Consider the following 27009-nt stretch of genomic DNA (forward strand, 5'->3'; position numbering starts at 1 on the left):
AGTCAATCAAATACTTATTTCACTTCAGGGTGATAGCAGGACACCCACCCCATCTAGTCACTCAGAGAGAATCAGGACAATCTGATGTAGAGTTTCAAAATAAAAGACCTTTGAAGTCTCATATATGAGCTGTCTTCCTTCTGTTTGCATCCAACAGTTCAAATGTTCGAATTACATTAAACCAGAATTGTCCCCCTTTTTTCTTTAACAGTGAAGAAAATTGGATATGTTAATGAGATATTGACCTCAAAACTCAAATTGTCCCCGGTTTTCAATTTGAAAATCTGGTCACCTTACAATAACTCTCCTTACCAGCAGGCGGCGGTAGTGTGTATTCGTCATTCAAAAGAGGCAACAACCGGAAGACAGACTGCGTGATAACCGAGAGAAGAAGAACAGACTGCGTGATATAAACAAACAACAAATAGCGTGTGTGTTCCATTTTCACTCTACAGCGAGAAGCTCATGGGGCTTTCCCGAACCTGTGTCGAGAGCTGGAGTTAAATGAAATCTCAGATTTGCCTTCAATAGTTTGTTTGGGACCCTCACTTCCGTTTCGCTTCTCATGCACTGATTCGCTAGCTGAACAGCCAATCAGAGTGATTTCTTTGACGGACGGCCTTTGGCCGACAGACTACCGATTCAACATGTCGAATCGGCGGCGGAAGGTGTCAGCCAAAAAGACACGACGGTGCGGTACACACCAATCTGAGTAGGGCAACACGATGCTCATCGAGGGCCGGACATCTATCGACATCAATCGACGCCGAAAATCGGCTCGGTGTGTAAGGACCTTTACTCTCATTTAGCCTTCAATGCTCTTTTTCAGATGTGTAGATGTCTATTGGAGGGATTCTCATGTGGTGTTCGTGGTGGGGGGCACTGTAGGTGTTCATCTCAAGGGTGTAGCCAACGATTCACATCATTGCTTCCTCATCAATCCATACAGTGAGCCCTTCGAGTACACCAGAATTTGTAATTAGCCTTTGCTTCCCACGTTGCGTTTTTTCTCAACCCTGTTCCTCCTCCTGCAGCTAAACCTTGATCTCCCTTAAGAAAAGTGGCCCTTTCCACTATGAAGTAGCTGTAGCTGTAGCTGACACTGATGTTATTACAGAGAATCACCAGAGACTCGTCCTGCATCTCGGTCAAACACAACTCTGCTCCGGGCCTCCATGAGCATCAGAGCTCAGGAGGCCAGCCTGCCAGAGTTCATCAGGCTCCGGCACTAACGGCAAACATGGAGGAAGTGTCTGAAAGTGACACACATCTAGTCCCATGTCGCGCTGCTGCCGGACAGACAGTGCTGAACCCCCCCGCAAAGCTTTCTTCTGCAGTTCACTAAGGTTTACAGAATGCCATCACTTCTGTCCATTTGTGGAACGAACCTAAGTACATTTACTCAAGTACCTTTCTAATTAACACTTCAATTCAAGAGAAAATATTCAACAGCTTTAGTTCCATTATAGATTAAGATTTTCAAACACAAAAAATATGAACTTTTAAAACTTGACGTTTTGATGTAGATCAAATCATCCATTAAGTGTGTGAAACATTGGTGGGTTGACTCTTATTAAATTGCATACATGTTGCTCATTGTTGTGTATTTATCAGTTTTTTTGTATGTAGATAAATTCATAGTTCTAGCTTCCCAGTTGTAAAGATTTGCTGCTTCTCCATTTACATATTTTTAATTTATTTTTAATATGTTAGGTTTTTTTTTCTGCAATGAGTACTTTTACTGCCAATTATTTGAGTACATTTTGCTGACTATACTTACATACTTTTACTTAAGTACTATTTGCAATGCAATACTTTTACTTGATGGAGTATTTTACAATGTATTATTAATATATTTACTTACCTAAAAGATCCGAATACTTTTTCCACCTCTTTTGAGCACTAAGGTCTTCTTGACCTTTGTGTCATCTTTAAGTCGCCGATGGATTAGTCTTTATGAATATTTCCCTGTGATTCCAAACATAGTTGCAGTGACCTTAAAGTGTAATTAGTTTGGTTTTAATACAGTATTGACTCTGATATCTGTGAGTTTGGGAAAAGTAATAGGTAAGCTTGTTTCAATCCGGAGAGAGATGTTTTGATGTAGCAATATAATGTATATGTATTGCCAAGAAATACACAGATTAATGTAATCACTGGTGGTGGTGGAGGCATGAAGGGAGGGATAGAGGTGAATCCTGCTTCGGAGATATGGGAGGGGGGAGGGGGGCTGCGTCGAGTCACATGACAGCTGTCAGGAGGACAGAGAGTAGATTTAAAGGTTTGACGATGTGCTGTGATTGGCTTGTGGGAATAGAGATGAAGTGAGTGACACCCCCGATCACTGATTGGAGGGGTGAGGGTAGTAAGATGGAAATATTGAATGAAAGATATAAAGACTGTCTTACTGGTTGAACCTGCTCTAAGCTTCATGATACCGTCCTGTATTCACATTTTATTCACCAGGTCACTCAGACAATCAGATGGATGTAAATAAAACCCCGGGTTAGCTCGGGGTTATTCTGAGAAGAAAACAAAGGCTTCCTGTTAAATGATTTCCCTATCTGCCCATTATAAACATCCATCCCAGTTTGAATTACCATATGTTGTGGGCCCTGGAGCCCACATGAACCCCTCCACCCCACCCTGTCCCTGAATCTCTCAGTATTTCAGACCTGAATATATTATAGACCTGGGGTCTGCTGCATGGAACTATCCCCATGTAAGGGCGTTATATCACACCTAGGACCTGACTTTAGGTTAGCATAGACCAAGTTCTATAGTGGTTTTTCTGCCTCTTGATCTTGAGGGAATACAGTGTTATCACAATGTAAACAAATAATAATTACAATTTCAATATGCCAGAAAAATGCTTTAATTGTATTGTAATGAATTGTCTTTAAGATACTTAGAAGAAATACACTGAAAACAAAACCCTAACATATTATATTACCTTTAACATTATTATAGAGAATATGTTGGCAAACAGTGGTGAGTGTACACGTAGAGCAGCCACAGAGCAGCATCAGCTGTTAAATGTAAATCTATTATTGTATTAGTTTGAGCTCTGTTTGTGATCCAGGAGGACTCCTGATAGAAGCACCTGTCTCTTTAGCTGCTCAATGATCCACCATGTCCTGTCTCAGGGTCTGCTTTTTGCCTCTGAGCATGAAGTTAACGCTGAGCACTGCGCTCAGAGGTCAAATTATTTCAACTTTGACAACTTTATCTTTTGACCTTTCAAGGTCAAGGTGGAAGTAATACTCAAAACTTGTACTTAAGTAAAAGTAGAAGTACCAGAGTGTAGGAATAATCTGTTACATGTAAAAGTCCTGCATTCAAAATATGAATCAAGTAAAAGTACTAAAATATCAGCATCAAAATAAACATACAAAAGTAGTGATTGTGCAGATTGGTCCATTTCAGAATAATATATATGATATGTTTTATAATGATTGATCATTAAAGTGTTCTCAAAGCTGGTAAAGGTGCAGCTAGTTTAAATGATTTTGTATACTGCAGGGTCATTTAATCCAGTGTTGATCCAATTGTTTATCATTAATCTACAGTATACTACAGAGCAACTAAAGGTACTACGTAAATGTAGTGGAGTAAAAGTACAAAGTTGCACGAAGAGGGAAGTACAATTTAACCTAAGCACAGTACTTGAGTAAATGTACTTAGTTACTTACACCACTGCCTTTCTATGCTCAACCAATCAGCTGTACTGTATGTAGCCGCAGGTTAGCAGGAGAAGCTGTTCTGACCACAAGGTGGTGCAAGAGAATAATCGTGTATGACGCGATTGCAGTTTAAGATTATGTAGAATTTTAGCATAATTGCAAACTCAGATGATCTTTTTCTGTTGTATTTGTTTCAGTAGTGACAACATCGTGTTTTATGGCGAGGGATGCGTTTCCATGGAAATGGCATATGTTGAGATGTCAGATTTGACGTAGAACTGTTGAGGCATGGAGAGGTGATATACAGGTGAAGATTGTGGGACGACCGGACCGTGTCCATTGGAGCTACAGCGAGATCGTGTTTTATGGCGAGTGATGCGTTTCCATGGCAACAGCCTATGGTGAGATCTCAGATTTGGTGTAAGGTGTTGAGGCATGGACCGGCGATATACAAGCGAAGTTTGGGGGACAATCGTACCGTGTCCATTGGAGTTACAGCGTCATCGTGTTTTATGGCGAGGGATGGAAACGGCATATGAAGACATCCCATAATTGACGTAGAGCTGTTGAGGGCTGGACCATTAACCATTATCTGAAGTCTGCTGCTGTTTAATAGCGAGGGATGCGTTGCCATAGTAACACCACATTACGTAACATCAGATATGATGTAGAGCTGTGTTAACCATTATCTGAAATCTGCTGCTCTGAGCATGTCAGTTGGAGTTATGACATCATCGTGTTCCATGACACAGGTGTTTATATTTGAGCTAACGACGCGTCCAGAGATCAGAGGTTTCCATGGTGATGTGCAGTAATCAGCAGAGGTGGGAGTAAGTCCTACATGTGCAAGTCATGAGCAAGTCTCAATTCTTGACCTACAAGTATCAAGCAAGTCCCAAGTCACTGTGGTGAGAGTCAAGCAAGTCAAGTCAAGTCATACAAAATTCTGATGAATAAACCCAGTTTCCGCATTTAAATCAGTTAAAAGACAGTGGTTATGAAAATGGATTCAACCCACACTATGATCTTCATTACATACACAGTTAATCGTTTGAAATCTAATTTAGACCGATGACAATCATATTAGATTCATATTAACCCCAGAACTGCAGACAATATAGCTAGGACTCTAAAAAAGGCAGAATTCCAGGTAAGAAAATCATTAGGGCCGGGATTCGATTAAAAAAATTAATCTAATTAATTACAGGCTTTGTAATTAATTAATCGCAATTAATCGCATTTTTAATCACATATAAATATTTGACCTGAGAACAGTGAGAAGCAATTTTTTTCACATGGATTTTAGTATACCATTGAATAATGACTGAATACATAAGCTTAAGCAACAAAACATTGTTTATTTTTTTCAAGGTGGTACACTGGCCATAAAGTGTAGCAATAGCATATTTAGGAATATAGTAGATTTCAGAGTTTCAGGTAGCCTATAGGTAGGTAGACCTTCTGTAAACTATAACAATTTGTTTTTTAAGTATAACACAATACTTTCAAGTACATTCAGAACATTGGAAACCCTGACTATTAGAAAACATCTCTCTGTTGCTTCAGAGGCCATAACAAACTTTGTTGATTTACCAACAGTTGATTTAAAAAATCTAATACATTTCAGTCCAACTCTCTCAAAAACCTTGGCCGAAACAATAAACAGTTCAACATAAAGTGCCAGTTGCACCAACAACATAATAAATAGTTCAACATAAAGTGTACTGTACCATTTAAAATAAAATAAAAAAGTGCCAATGATTGACCTCAATCCCTCCTATTCTTCCAATATCCTGATGAAAAATAAAATCTCTCTGTTGCATAGGCCACTCTGTTTGATCAACGTGAATTGGGTGTGGGTCCTTGTACTCCGAGTCGGGCTAACGTCCACGCTAGCTTCCATGCTAGCTGCTATAGGTTTTGCATTGAGGTGATACTTGAGGCTTGATGTGCTGCGGTGATATGCAAATTCCTTTTTGCATAATTTGCAAACAACCGTGCTCTTATCGACGCTTCCATCCGTCCGTTTTTTAAAACAAAATGTCCCATCCACGGGTCCAACCAAAGCGGTCTCATCAGCTTCTTCGTTCGACTATTGTTCACTGTGGTTTGTTGTTGTCTGAAGTCATGAACGTTAGTTGGTGCTCCAGTATAATCGGTACCCCTGAAACTCATCCAGTGAGAAACGTTCCGCGGTACAAAAATTAGTGCGATTAAATTGCGTTAATTTTTTTAACGCGTTAATTTTTGTGTAATTAATTAATCTTAATTAACGCGTTAAAGTCCCGGCCCTAAAAATCATATATGGCATTTGCCATTACACATATTTAATTTAAATGTATGTTAACACTAGAACCGCCAACAGCATCAGCACCTACATAGATATAATTTTCAAATCATTTAATTTGTTCCTCTTCATAATTTCCTTATAAACTAAGTAGGACGATTTAAAAATCACTTAATTGGGTTCATTTAGAAATTGCTTCAGTTTATCATCATAACAGATCAAAAAGTTCAGATTAATTTTCCAGTAAATCAAAGAATGATGCACTTCTACAAACAAAAACAACATAATTAACTACATTATTCAAAAGTTTACAGTACATTCTGATAATAACACAGGGGAAATAAACGAGGCATCTCTTTTCCTCTCTCTCTCTCTCTCTCTCTCTCTCTCTCTCTCTCTCTCTCTCTCTCTCTCTCTCTCTCTCTCTCTCTCTCTCTCCCTCTCCTGACAGCCCGTCAGTATCAGGGTACAAATGAATCCCTTGGAGGTTCTAGTGTTAATTTACCGTTTTGTCTTCTCTTTGCTTAATCGATTTGAAACCAAGTCTAACGTAGCTTAAACCTTTCTCTGTGGGTTTTTTTGTAGTGACGAATGAAGTTGGATGTTGTGGTGGTCCTGTCACTGATCTTTATGCTGCAGACCCTGCATACCGCTGTTCTCTTCTTATTACCGTCATCGACAACATAATCCTTGAATCCAAACGTGACTATTTTTGGAGTAACGCTAGCCGCTGCCATGTTAACTGACACTCCTGCCTTCTAGTGGGTTGACAGGTTTGCGCGCATGTCACTATAATCACCCAATCACGTTTCGAAAAAACTAAACGTAATATCTCAATACAAAAACAAACGCAAATATTTAATTTTAAACAGTCAAGTCCTTTCAAGTCATCTGTCTCAAGCTTAAGTCAAGTCTCAAGTCATGAATACCAAGTCAAACTCAAGTCAAGTCTTTTATCAATGTTAGTCAATCAAGTCTCAAGTCCAAAAATATGCGACTCGAGTCCGACTCGAGTCAAGTCATATGACTCGAGTCCCTACCTCTGGTAATCAGTGAGAGGAGAGCATTTGCATTGTTCTGAATGAGAGATAAATCTCTTACATGTGAACGTTTTGTTGAAGAAGCGTAACCAATATCGGTGAAATTACAAAGCATGAAGCATGTCAAGGAACTTGAGCATCTGTACTTTTTGTGTACTTTCGGGTTAATAATGTGGCCTTTTTGGCAGATTAACTAAAGGTGTGTGGCTGCTGTGGTGGGGAAAGATGAGGCTGAACTTACAATGGATTTTAATGGAGACATGTTGAAAGTTCTTGTCACTTCATGCCCTCAAGAGGCATTTTGTTTAATTACACTGAACAAAAATATAACGCAACACTTTTGTTTTTGCTCCCATTTTTCATGAGATGAACTCAAAGATCTAAAACATTTTCTACTTACACAAAATAACCATTTCTCTCAAATATTGTTCACAAATCAGAAAAATCTGTGATAGTGAGCACTTCTCCTTTGCCGAGATAATCCATCCCACCTCACAGGTGTGGCATATCAAGATGCTGATTAGACAGCATGATTATTGCACAGGTGTGCCTTAGGCTGGCCACAATAAAAGGCCACTCTGAAACGTGTATTTTTGCTTTATTGGGGGGGTCTGGGGGGGTCCGAAAACCAGTCAGTATCTGGTGTGAGGGTTAGGATTAGGGTTAGGGTTCAAATCTGAAGAAGGCCTCTTTACCAAGGTCTGAACAATGTGTTGTGTTACACGAATAATGTCAGAAAGATGTGTAACATTTTAAAGTTGGAATGAGGTTTCTAAGTGAAAGTGTGAAGGAGCAGTTAGCAGTTGAAGTCGCATGAAGATTTTTCAAGTCCGAAGAATTTCTCCATTGACTTCCATGTTAAAAAATGTCATTAATTATGGGATGTATCTCTGGAATTATGAAAGTTATGAATGAAAAAAGTAAGAGCCATCAATTCCTGACCGAGCTGAGCGTTTTGATGTTTGAACGGAGTTTCTGCGATGTGGAATGTGGGACAAGAAGAGGCGCAAAATAACCCGGCGGAATAATAAAGAATTTTGTGCGTCGAAGAACAAGTAGTGGGAATGCTGTATGTGGCATTCAGGGATCCTTCTCACAGGATGCACTATAGAAGTTTAGTTAAAGGAGGAGAGCCACACGTTCACAAAGGCAGAACCTATACAAGTTAGCACTGAACTTCAGTCTGCAATGCTCAAAACAACAGATAAAGCCAGAAATCTAGGTGTAGTCATGGACTCTGACCTGAGTTTCAACAGTCACATTAAAACAGTTACTAAATTAGCCTACTATCACCTAAAGAACATATCTAGGATTAAAAGACTAATGTCACAGCAGGATTTGGAAAAACTTGTCCATGCTTTTATCTTCAGTAGACTGGACTACTGTAATGGTGTCTTCACAGGTCTCACCAAAAAAATCTATTAGAAAGCTGCAGCTGATTCAGAACGCTGCTGCTCGAGTCCTCACTGACACTAAGAAAGTGGATCAAATCACTCCTGTTCTGAGGTCTTTACACTGGCTTCCTGTGTGTCAAATAATTGATTTTAAAATACTGCTGCTGGTTTATAAAGCTTTGAATGGTTTAGGCCCAAAATACATTTCTGACCTACTGCTAAATTACGAACCATCCAGATCTCTCAGGTCTTCAGGGACTGGTCAGCTTTCTGTCCCCAGAGTCAGAACTAAACATGGAAAAGCAGCATTCAGTTATTATGCTCCAAATATCTGGAACAAACTCCCAGAAACCTGCAGGTCCGCTGCAACTCTGACTACTTTTAAATCCAGGCTGAAGACTTTTCTTTTTGCCGCTGCTTTTAATTGAACTACTCACATCTTAAACTGCACTAACTTTTATCCATGTATTTTTTCGTTTAATGTTTATTTTATTATCTTTTCTTTTTAATGACTGATTTTAAATGCCATTTTCTTAATGTATTTCATGTTTTGTAAAACACTTTGAATTGTCTTGTGTTGAAAGGTGCTATATAAATAAACTTGCCTTGCCTTGCCCTCATAGTCATAGTTTTTGTCATTTATGTGTTTTGTCTAACAGTGTTTTATGTTAGGTCTGTCGTCTTACAGGGGAATGTTTCAGCATGGCTGGAGCTCTTAACGTGTGCTCTGGTTGCAGTTTGTCATAGGGCTGCACGATATTGGAAAAAACTGACATCGCGATATTTTCTTCCCCTGCGATATATATTGCGATATACAGGATTTGAAGGAAAGGCAGTTTTTTTTCCGCAAACCATCCTTTCTTGAACTTTAATACTATACAATCGGTATCTTTTTAACTATATTCAACCGGATGAAGGATTTTAGTCTCAGACGTCTGGATCTTAAGTTATCAGAGCGATAAGCTGAGCTAGCTCGGTTAGCAGCGCCAAACTGCCCTGGAGAAACACATGAAACTACTTTATTCAGCTTTTTTACCTTTAATCACCGGGTGTTAAGAACTCAGACACTTAGGAGGTAGGACCAAATTGCACGACCCGGGATACAGAGGTAAAGTATTTGTAAGATACTTTATTTTTTCAAGAACAGCAAAAATGAACAACAAAAAATGGTCTACAAAAATGGAGAACAAAATGAAAATGCTCACGTAGTAGAAAACATGACAAGGAGAAAAGCAAAACACCCACTACCAGACACACAAAACTAAAAACGTGACACAACACAAGAATCGTGACAGAACCCCCCCCTCAAGGGACAGATTCCAGACGTACAAAAATAATCAAAAAATCCAAAAAGGGTGGGTGGAGGGGGTCCGGGACGACAACCCAGAGGCAAAGCACAGTCCATGATGGGTGTCTCGGGCGTACGACCCAGGGGCAAGGCAGAGTCCATGATGGAGCTCTCGGGCGGACGGCCCGGGGGCAAGGCAGAGTTCATAATGGAGTCCTCGGGCGGACGGCCCGGGAGCATGAGCCCATGATGGAGTTCTCGAGCAGATGGCCCGGGGGCAAGGCAGAGTTCATGGTGAAGTCCTCGGCTGGGGAACTCAGAAGACCGGGCTCACGGGCAGGAGCTGGTGGAATCTCTGGCGGGTCAGGCGTAGACGAGACCCTGGACGGAACCAGGGCTGGTGTCAGTGGAACCCACGACGGAGCAATGGCTGGTGTCGATGAGACCCGAAACAGGACAGGACACGGTGTTGGCAGGAAACTCGGCGGAGCAAGCCTCGGCGGGACCCCCAACGGAACAGGACATGGAGATGGCAGGACCCCCGACGAAACAGGTGTCGGCTGGACCTCCAACGGCACAGGACATAGGGTTGGCAGGACCCCCGGCAGAAGAGTAGACGGCGGGACCTCCAACGGCACAGGACATAGGGTTGGCAGGACCCCCGGCAGAAGAGTAGTCGGCGGGGTCTGCAACGACACAGAACATAGGATTGGCAGAACCCCCGGCAGAAGAGTAGTCGGAGGGGCCTCCAACGGCACAGGGCATAGGGTTAGCAGGACCTCCAGCAGAACAGTAGTCGTCGGGGCCTCCAACGGCACAGGGCATAGGGTTGGCAGGACCCCCGGCAGAAGAGTAGTCGACGGGGCCTCCAATGGCACAGGGCATAGGGTTGGCAGGACCCCCGGTAGAAGAGTGGTCGGCGGGGTTTCCAACGGCACGGAACATAGCATTGGCAGGACCCCCGGCAGAAGAGTAGTCGGCGGGGCCTCCAACGGCACAGGACATGGAGTTGGCAGGACCCCCAGCAGAACCTCCAATGGACCAGGACATTGGGTAGGGACTTGAGAGGGAACTTGAGAGGAGAATCGAGAGGGAACTCGAGAGGAGACTCGAGAGGGGACCTGAGAGGTGGCTTGAGGGGGAAACTGAGAGGTGGCTTGAGGGGGAAACTGAGAGGTGGCTTGAGAGGGAACTCGAGAGGATACTCGAGAGGGGACCTGAGAAGGAACTTGACAGGGGACTCGAGAGGGAACTTAAGAGGTGGCTTGAGAGGAGACTTGAGAGGAGACTTGAGAGGGCTCTCGAGAGATGACTTGAAAGGGAACTCGAGAGGGGACTGGAGAGGGAATTTGAAAAGGACCTTGACAGGGGACTCGAGAGAGGACTTGAGAAGGAACCTGACAGGGGACTCGAGAGGAGACTCGAGAAGGGACTTGAGAGGTGACTTGAGAAGTGACTTGAGAGGTGACTTGAGAGGGCTCTCGAGAGATGACTTGAAAGGGAACTCGAGAGGGGACTGGAGAGGGAACTTGACAGGGGACTCGAAAGGAGACTCGAGAGAGAACTTGAGAAGGACCTTGATGGGGGACTCGAGAGGGGACTTGAGAAGGAACTTGACAGGGGACTCGAGAGGAGACTCGAGAGAGAACTTGAGAAGGACCTTGACAGGGGGCTCGAGAGGAGACTTGAGTCGGTCGGTAAGCCGACAGGGCACAGGAAGCTGGAAGCCAGTACTGGAGCCGGGACCATGGCTACTGGGGCCAGTAGTGAAGCCGGAACCATGGCTGCTGGGGCCGGCACTGGAGCAGTCCGCAGGTGAGGGATCAAACGATTCATCTTTTCAGCCAGCTGTTGCAGCTGTGTAGAGATGTCTTCCTGAATCTCTGCCTGGCGTCCTCTCAGCTCTTGTATTCTCTGGGTGGCCATACCTGTTCCTCATGGTGAAACACTTTCACGCTGTGTGCTGACAGAGCGGTGTGAAGTGTTCTTGGGTCGGCTGGGTCCATAATGGTCAGTTCGTTCTGTTAAGAACTCAGACACTTAGGAGGTAGGACCCAATTGCACGACCCGGGAGACAGAGGTAAAGTATTTGTAAGATACTTTATTTTTTCAAGAACAGCAAAAATGAACAACAAAAAATGGTCTCTACAAAAATGGAGAACAAAATGAAAACTTTCACGTCGTGAGGATCAAAACTTTCACAAGAGCACATAGAGAGCATAGACCTGACTGTGGCAAAAGACAAGAGCAAAGATCTGACCATGGCAATAGACAAAAAGCATAGACCTGACCATGACCATAGACAAAAATGAACTGAAACTGAACACTGGGAGACAGGGGAATTTAAACACAGGGTAACAAGACACAGGTGCGAATAATCAGGGGCGGGACTGACGCTGATTAGCACAGGAGACACAGAAGGGGTGACAGGTGAAAACAATCAAGAAATTAGACACACCGGGGAAACTAACGACAGACAGGAAAAAAGACCAGGCAATACACAGGGAGGAAAACATGACAAGGAGAAAAGCAAAACACCCACTACCAGACACACAAAACTAAAAACGTGACAAAACACAAGAATCGTTACACCGGGTCTGTTTGCTTTGGAGATTTGATTGTGATTGGTGGTCTGCTGTGCATGCAGAGCCTGCATGTCACTCACTCAAGTACCCCTGACATGAGAGTTTTCCTTTTGTAGCAAGCAGCAAAAGAATTGTAACATGACGTTTTGTTTTTGTCTTCCTGCGATGTGAATGCGCATATCGCGATTATCGTCACGACACGATATATCGTGCAGCCCTAGTTTGTCAAATAATCTTGGTATCTATACATCTGGAAATGGATAGTGGGTGATCTGGTGATCATTAAATGTTAAGGGTGCAAACCTAGCCACTAAAAGGAAGAAGATTTTACTGTATTCAAAAAAACAAAAAACGGATCTGGCTTTCTTGCAGGAGACACACCTGAAAAAAAAGACTCTTTGTTGTTTCAGAAGGACTGGGTAGGAAAGGTTTTTTATAGTGCTGGATCCTCTAGGGGGGGCGCCAAAGATCACAGGGGGGGCGCCAGGCCTCAGATGATTTGAGGCCAAATATCATATTTACATTATTATTATTATTTATTTTTACATATAATTGTAACGCAATACATGATTGTCAATAAAAGCCTTGTCAATACATTGCAATAAAATATAAAAAAGATTTGATTTATTAATTTGAATACAAATTCAAGTTAGTAGCTAGTATAGGAATAAAAAGACGGAAATGTATAATTTTTTCTTTAATATAAATGTTTCTTCTGCCCGTTAAGTGTCCAAACCGGGCTTTTCTGGATAAGCGCATTTTTAAAACATAGTCATTGTCCATGCCGGCTTCAGTTGGATTATTTGTCACAGTTGCTCCGATCAGATCGGTCTCCTCCATTTTGTAGATTATTTACGACTTTTTAATCCACATAAACACATCGGCAAAATCCGGTTTACTTTGAGCTTGTGTTTTAAACAGTTGAATCCCTTTGTGAATTGTTTCCACTTGTGCCGTCCTTTAATTTCTTCATACAGCGGGAATCCAAATAAATTAATCCTGAGTCCAATAACCATCAAAGTCACTCCAATAGTGCTCCTTAATTACGCTTTCATCCTCCTTTAACAAAATACATCACATTCATCCAATTTATGACAGTAGTTGTAGCATTTTGAGACTTTGAAACTTTAGTTACCGCCGTTGCGTGGGGGGGGGGGGGGGGGGCGCGCAACTTCCAACAGGAGTCATTTGGGGGGGCTCTTGGGATAAAAGGTTGGGAACCACTGCTCTAGCCAGAGGGGAGTTACCATTTTGATGCGAAAGAATCTCAAAATTAAAATACTTCTAAAGCCCCAAGCCTGTTTTTCAGGTTTCAGCCTCGAAAATGACATTCCCAGAACAAATGACCATATCTTCCCTTCTAAAAGGGTTAAATTAATAATCTTGTTTCTCAAAGTAATGATAAACCTGTGAGTTGGATGTAAAAAAGTCAGAATCAATATAGATGTTTTTTATTTTAAAGAAAATTCAGATTGAACATGGTAAAAAACTGTAAATTATAGTGTCCGTCCCAAAATTATTTTGTACTTATAGTGAAAACTAACCTTTAAACATAAATCAGATGAAGAGGGGAGATGGATAGCTATCGATACTGAATTATATGGAATTAGATGTACTTTTATGAATATATATGCCCCAACAGCGGACTTTTCAGATGTCTTTATAGACATCAGCAATACTATAAGACAATTCGGAAACTTGTATATAATATTAGGCGGGGACTTTAACAAAGTTAGGGACCCTCAAATTGATAAAAACCAATAGGCGGGGTATAATACGACCCTCAGGGGCTCAGAAAGCTATTGACGCAATGGAAAAAGAGTTGGGATTAGTGGATGTATGGAGATTTTTCCACCTGTTGGAAAGGGAATATACCTTTCACTCTAACCCTCATACATCCTATTCAAGGATAGACTATTTTCTTATCTCAAAGTCACTAATTTCTATTACAGAACAAACGTCCATAGGTAACATCTTAGGCCCCGGCCACACTAGGACGAAAACGGTCGTTTGCGTTACTGTTTAGTGTCATATAGACCGTTCGGCCACACGAGGACGACCGAATGTGACAGTAAACAACTGCGGAAACGATAACGGGTCCCAAGGTGGAAAGAACGGCATACGCAACGCTCTGGGGGGTCCAATGGCTCCGTGTGTGCGCCCTATACGATCATTTTCTGATAATGATGACGCAATAGCCCCGCCTCTCCCCACCTCTGCTGCTCACCCCCGCGTGAAAGTAAACTGCACACTGAATTCAGATTATTTATCTTTCTCTCGATATGGACATAAACGCGAGTGAAGTCTAATCGGACAGGACACGCAGCTCTGCTCACCTGCAGCTCCTCCCGTTGTGATGCAGCGGTGAACGGAGCAAAACACACACTTCAAGTCAGATCATCACCCTTAGCTATTTTAATTACCTCTCAAACTACCTAAACTAGTTATAAATATGTTTATTTTTACTGTCGGCCGGGTCACTCATTACTGGATCAGCGTCTGCTTGAGACAGACACTGACGCTGTCCGAAGAGAGGGAGGAAAAAGACGCTCCATGTATTTTATTATTATATTATATAGATTCGTTATTCATTTGTTTTAAAGCTCAATAAATAACAAAGAAGACCTTCGACCGGCACTTTTATAATTTTGTCCGGAAGATTTAAACTTTAACAAACGTTGACTGGCGAAAAACTCTGCCCGGTTCCCTCGGTCCCCACCGCGGAGAATAAACAGAAAGGCAACCATGACAACCATGCTTCTTCGCTGTTTTTGCTCCTGCATATGTACTGCAGCTTCTCCAGTGGTTGGAGCTAAATGGAGCTGTCTCGTGTTGACAAACACTATCCGGTGAACATTGCGTGTGGACGGAAGCTTTTTTGCGATTGCGTTTGCGTTAATCCTATGCGTTTAGCCGTATGCCTCCTCGTGTGGCCGGGGCCTTAATATCAGATCATGCGTCGGTCGGGATAGCGTTTCGTTTAGGCCAAATGACAAGAACCCCACCCACTAGGTGGAGATCTAATAAATCCCTACTCCGAGATGGACAATCCCTGGAATTTATAAAAAACGAGATAATGGATTATTGGCTGAATAATGAAGGCTCAGTTTCAAACCCAGCCGTGGAGTGGGATGTATTTAAAGCAGTCATTAGAGGTCGACTCATTCAACACTGTTCATATCTGAAAAGGAAATCGGTTCAACGGCTTAAGGAATTGGAGCTGGAAATAAAAAATCTGGAAAATGTACACTCTTCCCAGCCTGACCACGCTACCCTTTTGGAACGAAACAAACTAAGTATCAAGCTAACTCCATGTTCAGGCAGAGTGGGTGATGAATGTTTCCCTTGACGCCATGCTTTTATCTCAGCGGAGCTTCCTCTGTACAGCCTGTCCATGAGAAACTCAATCTAAGTCTCCAGATCTTTTTTTTTCACGCCGTTGTTTCCTCGTCCTGTTGATTCATTATGAATTTGCATCTTTTCAAATGTCAAATTATCTCTGCTCTTGTTGGAAAAATCTCAGTGGAATTTGCATAACACCATTCTAGTGACTCATCTCCATATAAGAGTGCGTTGCTAAATGAAGAATTGTGCTTTAGGCTTCAGCGAAAGACTGGCTGTTAGAATAGAGGGCGATAAGCCTTTGTGCCCCCCCCCCCCCCGTTGAAGGGATTGCCGTCTTTGTCCCGGTGGCCAAGAGTAACATAAGAAGAGGCTGGCTGAGATAGCATCACCACCACAGTGCAGCATCCCCAGGCCAGATCTCTCTTATAGAACATGTCTTATAGCTGCTTATAGGCCATTCTGAAAGGCCTTCTATTCAGAGCGGGTTTGGACCAAATTAGAATAGTATCGCAGTGCAATGCAGTCAACAAACAGATAGAGGATGTTATCTTAATGTAGCTCATTTTAATGTTTAAAAAGAGACTGATGTGTTGGCTTTATGCAGTTTGATCAGCTCTGGCTTACTTAAGAGCACTCAAAATTAGGGACTAATGAATTGTTAGGTTGCATTGTGGTACACATGGGATATAATGTTAGGACTAACAGCCAGGATACTTTGATTTGGATCGCTCTTCCTCAGATCTTGTCAGTCTCGTAACATCATGATAGTGAAGCAAACTCTATCCAGAACACCGCTTCAGCTGAAACCGTGTCAGCTTGAGCTAATTGTGAATGGATATTTATAAAAGATATATACTATGAGGTAGTGATAAATGAATATGAACTCTAATACTGTCCCTACATTTTACTTCATTTTGGCAGAAAACGTTTCTGACTTCAGTCTTGATTCTATCTTTCAACAAGTGATCTTCGCCTCTCTATCTCCTCGCTGCAGAGCCTCACCGTTTGAACACCTCTCTGTGTTTGTGTTGCAGTGCCATCGTTCTGGGGGCTGGTGAACTCCGCCTGGAACCTGTGCTCTCAGGGGAAGAGGCAGTCTCCAGTGAACATCAAGACCGGACACATGATCTTTGACCCCTTCCTCACGCCCATCAAGCTGAACACGGGTGCACGCAAGGTAAGGACACACACCTCCTCTGTGGGGTGGATGTTTGTCCACTCACGTTTGTTGCTTCTCTCAGATGTTGCACCACAGCTCTAATGCTAGTTATTGTGTTGCTGTTGTTTCTGTGCTATTGTAAAGCGTGTGTTTCCCTGATCCATGCTCCTGACTGATGTTTGTTTTGGCACACAATGTGAGCTATTTGTCTGACGAACACTTGGCTTGAGATACAATACGAAAGACTTGACCTATTCAGAGGAGCACAATGTTCTGATTCAAGAAAAGCCTGGACTTTATCTCCAGGGCTTTGCAGATGAAATCCTGCAGCCTAACAGCGGATTAGCCACGCATATCGTTTATTACTTTCCTGTAGTGTACCAAGGACAGCGTGTAGACTTCTCTTCCATCCTGTGCCATATGATGGCAGCTAATTGGGAAGCCTTCACAGATGGGCTGCTTTCAGAAGAGCACCGTTACATGGTGAGATTAATGTTGTGATTAATGTTGTGATTAGTTGATGTTTCTATGCTAGCAGTTAGCACAGGGTTAGCCTTGTGCAGTTGAACATCTCTGGTACACAGGGATCATCTCACAGATCCAGAGTAGCCCCGTGTTGTTCACCGGGACCTTTGCTTCATCACATTTTCCATTTTAAGATGTCATTTAGAATGACATTTTAAAATCATTGTACATTTGCAGAATCTTATAGAATTAGTTAGGAAACTTGTGATAAAAATAGTAATTCATGCTTTTTCTCGTTAGTATAATTGCTACTTGAAATAAAAATGTGTTTTAACAATTGCTCAGTGCCATGGCTCCCCCGCTGCTCCCCCAAAGACTCCACTTTGAGAGCAGCCCCCCGCAGTGTGTCCAGTGAAGGGACATCAGTCACAGTGGCTCAATTGTATTTACATTAGGATGAATCCGAGGGAAAAAGAGAGAGCAGGAAAGACAGGGCTGTGTTATTCAGGCAAACATTAAAGGACAATTCTCAATGTCATTGCTGGAGGAAAATGCTTCTGGATGAATCTGTGATGGATATGCCACGCTCAGATTGTCCTTACTCCAGCATTTGGTTGTTTTCTCAAACACCTAAAACAACCTACACTCTGTTTTCTTGACAAGTGACTTCCTGCAGTCGTGATAGCAATCATTGTGCTCTCCAAACTGCAGCAGGAGTGTGCTGCTGTCACAGAGTGCTTTCAGAGGGAGGGGGGGTGGGTGGGTCAGCCAACACTCTGAGTGACACTCTACTTCCTGTTTTGTACTAACTGGTATTGGATCGTACTTGCTGTTATACATCCTGAATCTGAGAAGCTGAACTGAATTATTTTTATTGTGTTGCAACAAAGTGTTATTATTGTTCTCCTATTAAGAGATTAGTCGTTGTTGGTAAAGCATAGTTTAACCAATATAAAAATAATAATAGCTTGGATTTATATAGCGCCTTTCATGAGACCCAAGGTTGCTTTACAAAGAAGAACAGGGGCAAAACAAACATAACAAAAACAAAAGGCAGCACTAAACATAACTACACATTTTGGTTTAATTTACTTTTTAATTTAAATCATTTTTAAAAAGTATTAATATTACTACTTACAGTGCACTGTAAAAGTGATTTCAATGAAAGAAACTTAAAGAACTGTGAAATGACCACATCACGTCCCATATCACAATGTGTAGATCATATAATTGTATCATAATTATTAGAAGATCAATGTACATTTTGTATCATTTTATGTTCGGATGGTATAGCTGGAGTTCATTTGAAATCCCTTAAATACAGCTGTGCAGCCTCAGCTATCACAAACATTTGTTGATATTTTGTAGTAATAGTCTGAAAGTCCAAAGTATTAACTTGTAACTAAAGGTATAAAATCCATGTAATGGAGTAAAGAGTTCATGGTGTGGCAGGTTCAGCTTTGTATACAGTATGTTTAAATAGTGTCAGTGGGTCATATGAATCTGGATACTGCAATCATATAGCTTTCTGGGAAAGAGGCTAAATATTGCTTTCACTTGAGCTGTTTCTATCCTTGGGTCCTATCTTATTGTCAGATTAACAATATTAGTAAGAAGATGATGAATGACCTTGTTTGTCACTCAGCTCATATCTGCGTTCAGACACCATTGCTGTGCAGATGATACTACTATTTTAATAAGAAAACATTTATAAAACAAATATTGAAATAAAATGTATCAAAACAAGTTTTATTAATTCATGCCACTAATAACGTAGAATTGAAATAAAATAAATAAATGTTTTATTTCCGACTTCACTAACTCCCCTTTCTGGGGCCCTGGGTCAGATTATAAGCCACTCCATTTTCAGACATTTAACCAATATCAACAGCAGACTTTTTCACTAACTGCTCCCTAACCATCCCCCCTCCATCCCCATCTCATCACATTCTGATAGGATTGCCACTACACACTGACAGAACAGAACCACCCACACAAACCAGCTCCAATGTTCTGCTTTATCTCCGGGAAAAGTTTCCAGAGTCCAAAAGCCATTTTGTACTTCCTTCTCTTGCTTTAACTCCCCCCCCCCCCCCCCCCCCCCCCCTCTCTCAGTGGCCTAAATGTAATCTGTTGTGTCTCCATCTCTCTGAGCACCTGAGCTGTCAGCCCGTGAACACCAGGCTGGATCACCCTGTCAGGCTGATTCATCCGCTCTGTCTCTGGCTGTTTGGCAGCCAGTCATCCTTGGCCAAACACGCTACGGAGAACACACACACGCGCACACACACGCGCACACACAGCCACACACACACACAGATTTTTGTTCTGCCTTGTATTGTGGCTAATGAATAGTTAAAGAACATTTAATTGACCTCGAAAGATAAATTGTATTTAATGGAGGGGTGACGTGCGCGATGGACTGAAGGAATCACAGTTATGAAAAAAAGCACTATTAATTGAATATTAACTGTGCCATAGATGAGCTGCAATTACTTGAAGAGATTTTAATTAATTTAATCACTTAGCCGGAGAGGGGAAAAAACAATTTGGAGTCCTCGCTGCCTCCGTTTTCTGTACATTTATGAATAGTGCTTATGAAACAGGATTAGATGTCTTTTGTGCTTTTTAGGCTAAATGCACAGGGAATCTATTAGCGCTGTGAATTTGGTGGAGTTCCTCACATTTGGGAATGCAGGGCTCTGCTGCTTTTGTTCTCACGCTTTGAAGTCAGGTGTGTGTGCAGAGCGGCAATGTGAACATCACGTCAGGTGGAGTATTTGATAAAAATTGATATTTATGTCTTTAAAATGGAACTCTTGAGTTCAACAAGAGTTGTGCTTTTAAAGATGTTAAACATATTTTGGTTGTTAAACAAGCTCCAAATGACAATCTGTGCCTCACCAGGGGGGATTCTACTCAGCTTCTCTCTAATTTATTCTTCTTCTGTAAAACTTCTTCCAGTAGTCCTGATCAAGCAGATGAGGAAATCGTGTGTGTGTGTGTGTGTGTGTGTGTGTGTGTGTGTGTGTGTGTGTGTGTGTGTGTGTGTGTGTGTGTGTGTGTGTGTGTGTGTGTGTGTGTGTGTGTGTGTGTGTGTGTGTGTGTGTGTGTGTGTGTGTGTGTGTGTGTGTGTGTGTGTGTGTGTGTGTGTGTGTGTGTGTGTGTGTGTTATTGGCAGCCCTGAATCTGTCTAATTACAGTGAGAGTTAGGTAGCAGCACAAACAGCCGGCTCCTGATGGCAGCTGAATCTCCCTCTGGAGGGAATAACTTTCTGAGGTGGGCCCAGCTGGCCAGCAAACCAATCAGGTGACAGTCAGACCTCCAGTCAGTCGTTAAAGCCCTGTCTGCACTTGGCTTTAATGTGATGTGTTTGATATCAGGTGTGTGTGAGAGGCTGTCTGCAGGCCTGGTTTCTGCTGCTAGTGTTGGGTTTCTTCCAGGCCGCTCTCTGTAGACTCTCGCACACATTGATTATATATGTTGGCTTTAATTTACTGGGGCAAATGCACTTTTACCTGTGGGCGGATCAAAACTACTCAATTGTTCTTGCAACAAAGTGTTGTGGAGAGTGGAGGATTGTTCAAAAAAAAATTGAATCTATTTAAATCCAATTCGTTATTGATCATGTCTGAGCCTCTGAGTTTCCCTTGTAGGAAAACTTCATCATGAGCAGATACTGTAAATCTCAACACAGTGCGGCAAATCAAACTCAAGTTAATACCAATTAAAGTTGCAGATTAATTAATTAATTAATTTGGTAAGCATCGTGGCAGATTTAATTTGTTACCATGTTGATTTTTTAAATTTTTACTATTACTATTATAACTTTAATTTGGATTGACTTCTTTCTCGCCAGTAAAAAGTTCAATATTGTGGGGGCTCCAACTGTTGTGGATACTGTGACATTATTGAATCATGATGTTAACCAAGCCCTTTATCATTATGAATAACATTCAGGGCTTATCTGAGAAGTGTATGTATAACCCATCAATAAGCACATTTTTTGTGAAACATGTTGTGACTCTGTTCGATCTCTGTGTTGTGAGGGTGACAGGTCACATTCACACCCATGTCAGGTACACTTGTGTGCTGCTATACACAAAAGAGTCAAAAGCCTGACAAGTATAAGTCTGCAAACACAAGATGATGTCAGTAGCTTAATGCATTACAATGTGTAGATATTCAATTATGCAAATTGCCAATTCCAATTAATTAGACACGAGTTTGGGTTGGCTGAACCTGCGAGGTTGTGGCAGCGTTATAAAAGGGAGCGGGCCACATGTATGAAAACTGCAATTACCATCCTCAGACTGAGGCCCCCTCTTTCTCAGGCCGGGGGATGGCTGTAATTGCCTCCGCGAAGCGGGGGCCTTAAAGCTGGGGGATTCTTCTCATGTCTCAGGCTCCACGGATAGCTGGACGTGTAGCAGCGGAGTGAGAGCCAGTATCAGGAACATCCATCTGTGAGTCTGAATGTCAATTACAAACAGCCCAACAGAGGACAGAGAAAGTGAAGGACAAAAGAAGGATAATAGCTCCTGCTATGTCCTGATGGTTAAAAAAACTGAAACTCTAATTCAATGTATTATGTCAACTGTATTAGGTTAGTTGAAAGCAATAATATTAAGTTGGACCTATTATTTTATTTAATATTTAAACTTATTATTGCTTTCAACTAACCTAATACATTTAATTCAAGTCAACGGTGAGTTTCTTCCAGTGCAGTTAGAATTCAGGTGAGCAGTGTCGTTACTACATTCCAAAATGCTGAGAAAAATGTGATCGTTTTTGCAGTCGTCCAATTACAGTTCAATCACAACCAAACAGAAAGATATGTTGACCATATGCCAAGCAACAACCATCAGCTGGTGGGAGACATATGCCTCTTTCTGGAGCGCACACAGAATGAGAAACATAATTACCAGATACTCAGATTGATTCAATTATACAGGATCAGAAAAGTTTCTTTCCTACTTCAGAAATTGCAGAACACTTTTCCAACTCGCGACGTCTTATTACTACATAAGTTGCATACAGTACAAGTGAATTTCCTAAGTTTGCAAAATAAACTGCATCATACTACTACACTGTAAAAACTGTTGCTTTGGTACAAATAAAAAATAATAAGTCAACAGTTTCCAAGCAATTTTAAGAGTTTAGTCAACTTTTGCATTTTTTGAGTTGGCAAAACGTACTTTTTTTTGTTTTCCTCTACTCAAGAACGTGTTACTTTGCTAAAACCTTTTTTTAAATGTGCCAACAATTTCCAAGCAATTTTAGGAGTTGGGTAAACTCACTAATGGGATTTTTTCTGCATGTGAAAAGATGAGTTGAGCCTACAATTAAGAGCCCAGATATTAAGTGTAACCAATGAAAATAACAATCTGCTAAGAACCACATAAGACAAGAATAAATAAAGTAAATTATAAAACACAATTGAGTTGCCAGAACCTGTAAAACAAACTCTTCCTGATTTCAATCCAACCCTTTAATTATTTGATAACATTGAAACATTGCAGATTAAACAAATAGATTTAAAAAAGGGAACGTTATGGACATGTTAATACATTTTATTAAAATTTGATTATTTCAAAACAGTTTTCATAAAACAGTAAGCACAACACATTAACATGAGACACATGGTTATTACTTGATGGTTATTCCAACTGCATCTGGCTCATGGGCAACGTGTCACTTCATGCTGTGCATCACGAGCCTGTTGCACTTCGACCTCTGGTTTTGTTCAGCATGGCCAGCTTCACTGTTGAGCATGATGTTGTGCCCAGCATTCTCCTGTCCTGTGCTCTGAAATCAAAATGTGGATAAGAATAAAACAACACTAAAATAAACACTACAATACAACTTGTAAAACTTTTGAAAAAACACAAGGTTGTTCATTTGTGTGTATACATATACAACACAGGCAATATACATATATATATACAATTATAATTAATACAACTGTTAATTTGATTAGAGCTTTGACACATATCTTTATTGATATATGTATAAATATGACGACTTAATATATAGTCGGCCTAATAGCAAACAGCTACGTTCAACTCTTTTAATGGTACAGTATATTGCAAGTGCAATAAGAAGCTACAGGAACGTTAATCTACGTCAGTAATATTAACTTTATTTAATACAACATTTACGGTACAAGGTTTACATCATACAGCCCATGTAGTATAATATTTTACAAATGATGAATTACAGCAAACATTTGCAATATATCCATTATTACAGCTCTGTGGGATGGCAGTAAGGCGATATGGTCCGTTGTTATTGTGCATCCATGGGTAAAGACAAACTCATGTAGTACTGAACATGTCACATGAACGTGCCGGGCGGCGCGGTCCCGTGGGTTAGATGCGCGTTCATAATGCCGAGGGAAATAACTCTGAGAATAACGTTATTAGCACATTTTTACAACTTGAGGAACGAATGTTTTTAATAAGGGCTATACAAATGTCCATACTGGGTAGTTTATTTAGTTTTTAAAAAATTATCCAACGAGTTACAGACCATTTTTTCCCATTGTAAGTCAATGGGAAAAAGTGTTTCCGGGACCAGCAACCAAACGGAAGTGTAGTACCGCCGTTTGGCCGGCACGAATATTCTCATCAGACTCCGGCGCACTTCCTGGGGGCTCGGTGTACGCCCTATACGATCATTTTCTGATAATGATGACGCAATAGCCCCGCCTCTCCCCACCTCTGCTGCTCACCCCCGCGTCAAAGTAAACTGCACACTGAATTCAGATTATTTATCTTTCTCTCGATATGGACATAAACGCGAGTGAAGTCTAATCTGACAGGACGGAGACACGCATCTCTGCTCACCTGCAGCTCCTCCCGTCACATACTGTATGCAGACGTATTATTTTAAGCAACACATTAAGTTGACGAAACACTCAACTCAAATGTAATAAAGTCAGATCCCCTCGTGTCTTAGATGGGGCAGTATCATAAAACTGTTGTACGCTTTCAAAAACTCGGTAGTTTCTTTTTTAACGAGTTGTTCTGTATTCTCCTTGCAGGTGCAACTATGTGGCTTGTATCCTGGATTATATGTTTAAGTCATGGATGTTTAAAGTTCATATTTGTCTAATATTAGTTTACTTTTCATTAATGAAGTATAACGGTGCGCTGTCAGTACACTTGTCCCTGTTTGTGATTAGTCAAATGCAGTGTTGTGCTAGTTACTGAAAACCAGTAACTAGTTACCATTACTAGTTACTTCATTTCAAAAGTAACTCAGTTACTTTACTGATTACTTACACCAAAAAGGTGTTACTGTGAACAGTAACGCATTAGTTACTTAAAAAAAGGGCTCCCATTAATGCCCTTATAGCCTTCATTTCAGTACTGTTATTGCATTGGAGAATAATACAATCTGTTGATCAATAAATAGCAATAGAAATAGTAGAAATAGTCTGCATGTGTTCTACAACATACTGTGCAATGGCTTTATCAGCTTTTCCCTGGCTAGCAGTCCCTCTGTTAAAATCCAGCCGCTGTTGCTTAGGTGGAGGTGGAGTGGCGTCGGATGAGTCTGGGTCTGTGGTCTTAGCTACTAGCTTCGTCCCAGCATGTTGTTTCTGCAGATGTTTCAACAGATTTGAATTGCTGTTTTGGGCAGTAGATAGGATCTTTGACACGCCAAGACACAACTTACATTTAACTAAAACGTTCTTTTCTTTGTGCTCAACAAAAATGAAATAGTAAGAATACCTCCAGGCGGAGAAACTCGACTTGAGCTCCGCTGCCGCCATGATAGTCTTGTTAGTAAACACAAACACGCCCACAGCGCATCTCCGCGTGTGACACAGGAAGTATCTAAGTACATTTACTCAAGTACTGAAAAAATAAGGGAGTAACGCATCATGTAGTAACGGTAACTGAGTTACTGAATAAAAAAATAATGCGTTAGAGTACTAGTTACTGACAAAAATAACGGCGTTACAGTAACGCCTGACTTTGTAACGCGTTAGTCCCAACACTGGTCAAATGTAGCTAACCCCGCCCCTTTCACAAGAACGCGTTCTCAGCTGGAGAGAAACCCAGGCTTGATTTACCGAGTTGATAACCAGCGTCGTAGGACCGCTTAGCGAGATCTTGTTTGTCACGGCCCGTCCACACAGCAGTGTTAAAAAATCTTCCAGCGCTTCTGCCCATTCACTTTGAATGGGCTGACGTCACGTTGCCTCACTTTTCGCCGAACTGCATTGTGGGAAGCAAGGCGAGTATTTCCAGGATTTTCAGGATTCAAAAGTTGAGCAATGTTCAACTTTTGAAGCTGAGGTGGAAGCGTCAGCCAATCAAATCCCGTTTATGCAAATCTGACAGTCCAAGCGCTAGCCAATCAAACCGCGTGCAAGCTTGGAGTGACATACCGCAGTTCATTTTCTATATTCCTAAAAATGGAGGAGAAATTAGTTATTGCGGTAGCAAATCACAATGTTCTTTATGACCAGTGTTGGAGATTTGGAGGATGTTTAAAACCAACCTCGTCTCCGCGTGTCGTTTGGTAAACTGGGTGAATTCGTAAAAAGGAAGGGATTAAGAAACACCAGAATGCAAGTTAAACAATAATCTTGTTTTAATGATAAAAAGCAACAATACAAATACAAAGGAAGTACTTCCTGCTCTTCCTCCAATCTCACGGATCTGGTCAGTTTGAAGAAAAGAAGAGACTGGTCTAAAGAAAACATAGGCTTATATCCAAAACCCCAGGAGGAGCTATGCGGCTGCCCCCCCCCCCCGAGGGGTCCTCCACTTAGAAAAGACAGCCAATCAGCGCGATCCAGAGGCGACCCTTACATTCGAGATAACAAACCCCTCCTTGCAAGTTTCACATACTTTTGGCATTTTTATAAAGATAGTTTTAAGATATAGTTTTTTATAGTTGGATTATACAAATAACACATGTGAGTTACCTTAACCTCAAACAATAATAACAAGAGGAAAACATCAGCTCTGATCTCAAGCAGTTAAAAAGTACCGCACACTCATTTAGCCTGCAACTCTTCCAGACACTTGAGCTATTGTTCTTTAAGAATATTCCCTGCAGAATCTTTATTTCAAATAAAAGGTTTCACATTGCATATTTCCAGCTTCCTTTACACATACTGTTATTATTAATACAAAGTAATCAACCACACACATCTATTTAAAACAAGTAGATTTCCCTGATCATTTGACATGCTGAACATCTCAAGAAGAATGTCCCCTCCCCCAGCTCTCTCATCCCTGTCATAAAAGCTGCTTCCATTTCCTATAGAGTAATAAAACATGTTTAAGCTAATTTTTCCACAATGTTTGTAGCCCTCCAGTACCCACATATGAAAGAATAAAAGCAGAGGAATCAAATAAAACACCAATACAGGAATAGTTGATAAATGATTATACAGGACATCTGATCACAGTAAGGAATACACACACATATTCTCTAGGAAGTGACCCTTGTTATAGGTCCGAATGTCCTGTCCCCTGAAAGTCATGAGTTTTGGTTGATTAACAGAAGTTTAATTGTTCTTGTGGCTTAATGGCTTCCCTGAACTTCCCTTCACCCCAAAGTCAGCTTACTAGGAATGAATACATTTTATTGATAAGCTCAAAAGGACGTTTATCTTGTTTACTGCTGGGTGACCCAAGTCTCAAGGCCTGCAGGATGTGTAGGAGATAAACATTAATTCTACAAGACTTTAACTGCCTTATATATGAAAATATATCCGGGAATTCCCCTGTTAATTGC

The 27009-nt window shown here is 41.3% G+C and overlaps 1 protein-coding gene across 1 annotated transcript in view; it reads left to right on the plus strand.

Moving 5' to 3' along the window:
* The window catches only part of LOC307022715 (carbonic anhydrase-related protein 10), a 365049-nt gene that overhangs the window by 119509 nt on the left and 218531 nt on the right, over positions 1-27009 (plus strand). Inside the window, exon 3 of the mRNA XM_079655602.1 lies at positions 16657-16799. Within this exon, the coding sequence (XP_079511728.1) occupies positions 16657-16799 (143 nt within the window). The remainder of the gene's footprint in view (positions 1-16656; positions 16800-27009) is intronic.

This window comes from Notothenia rossii, assembly GCF_949606895.1.
Source record: "Notothenia rossii genome assembly, chromosome: 10".
Lineage (NCBI taxonomy): Eukaryota > Metazoa > Chordata > Actinopteri > Perciformes > Nototheniidae > Notothenia > Notothenia rossii.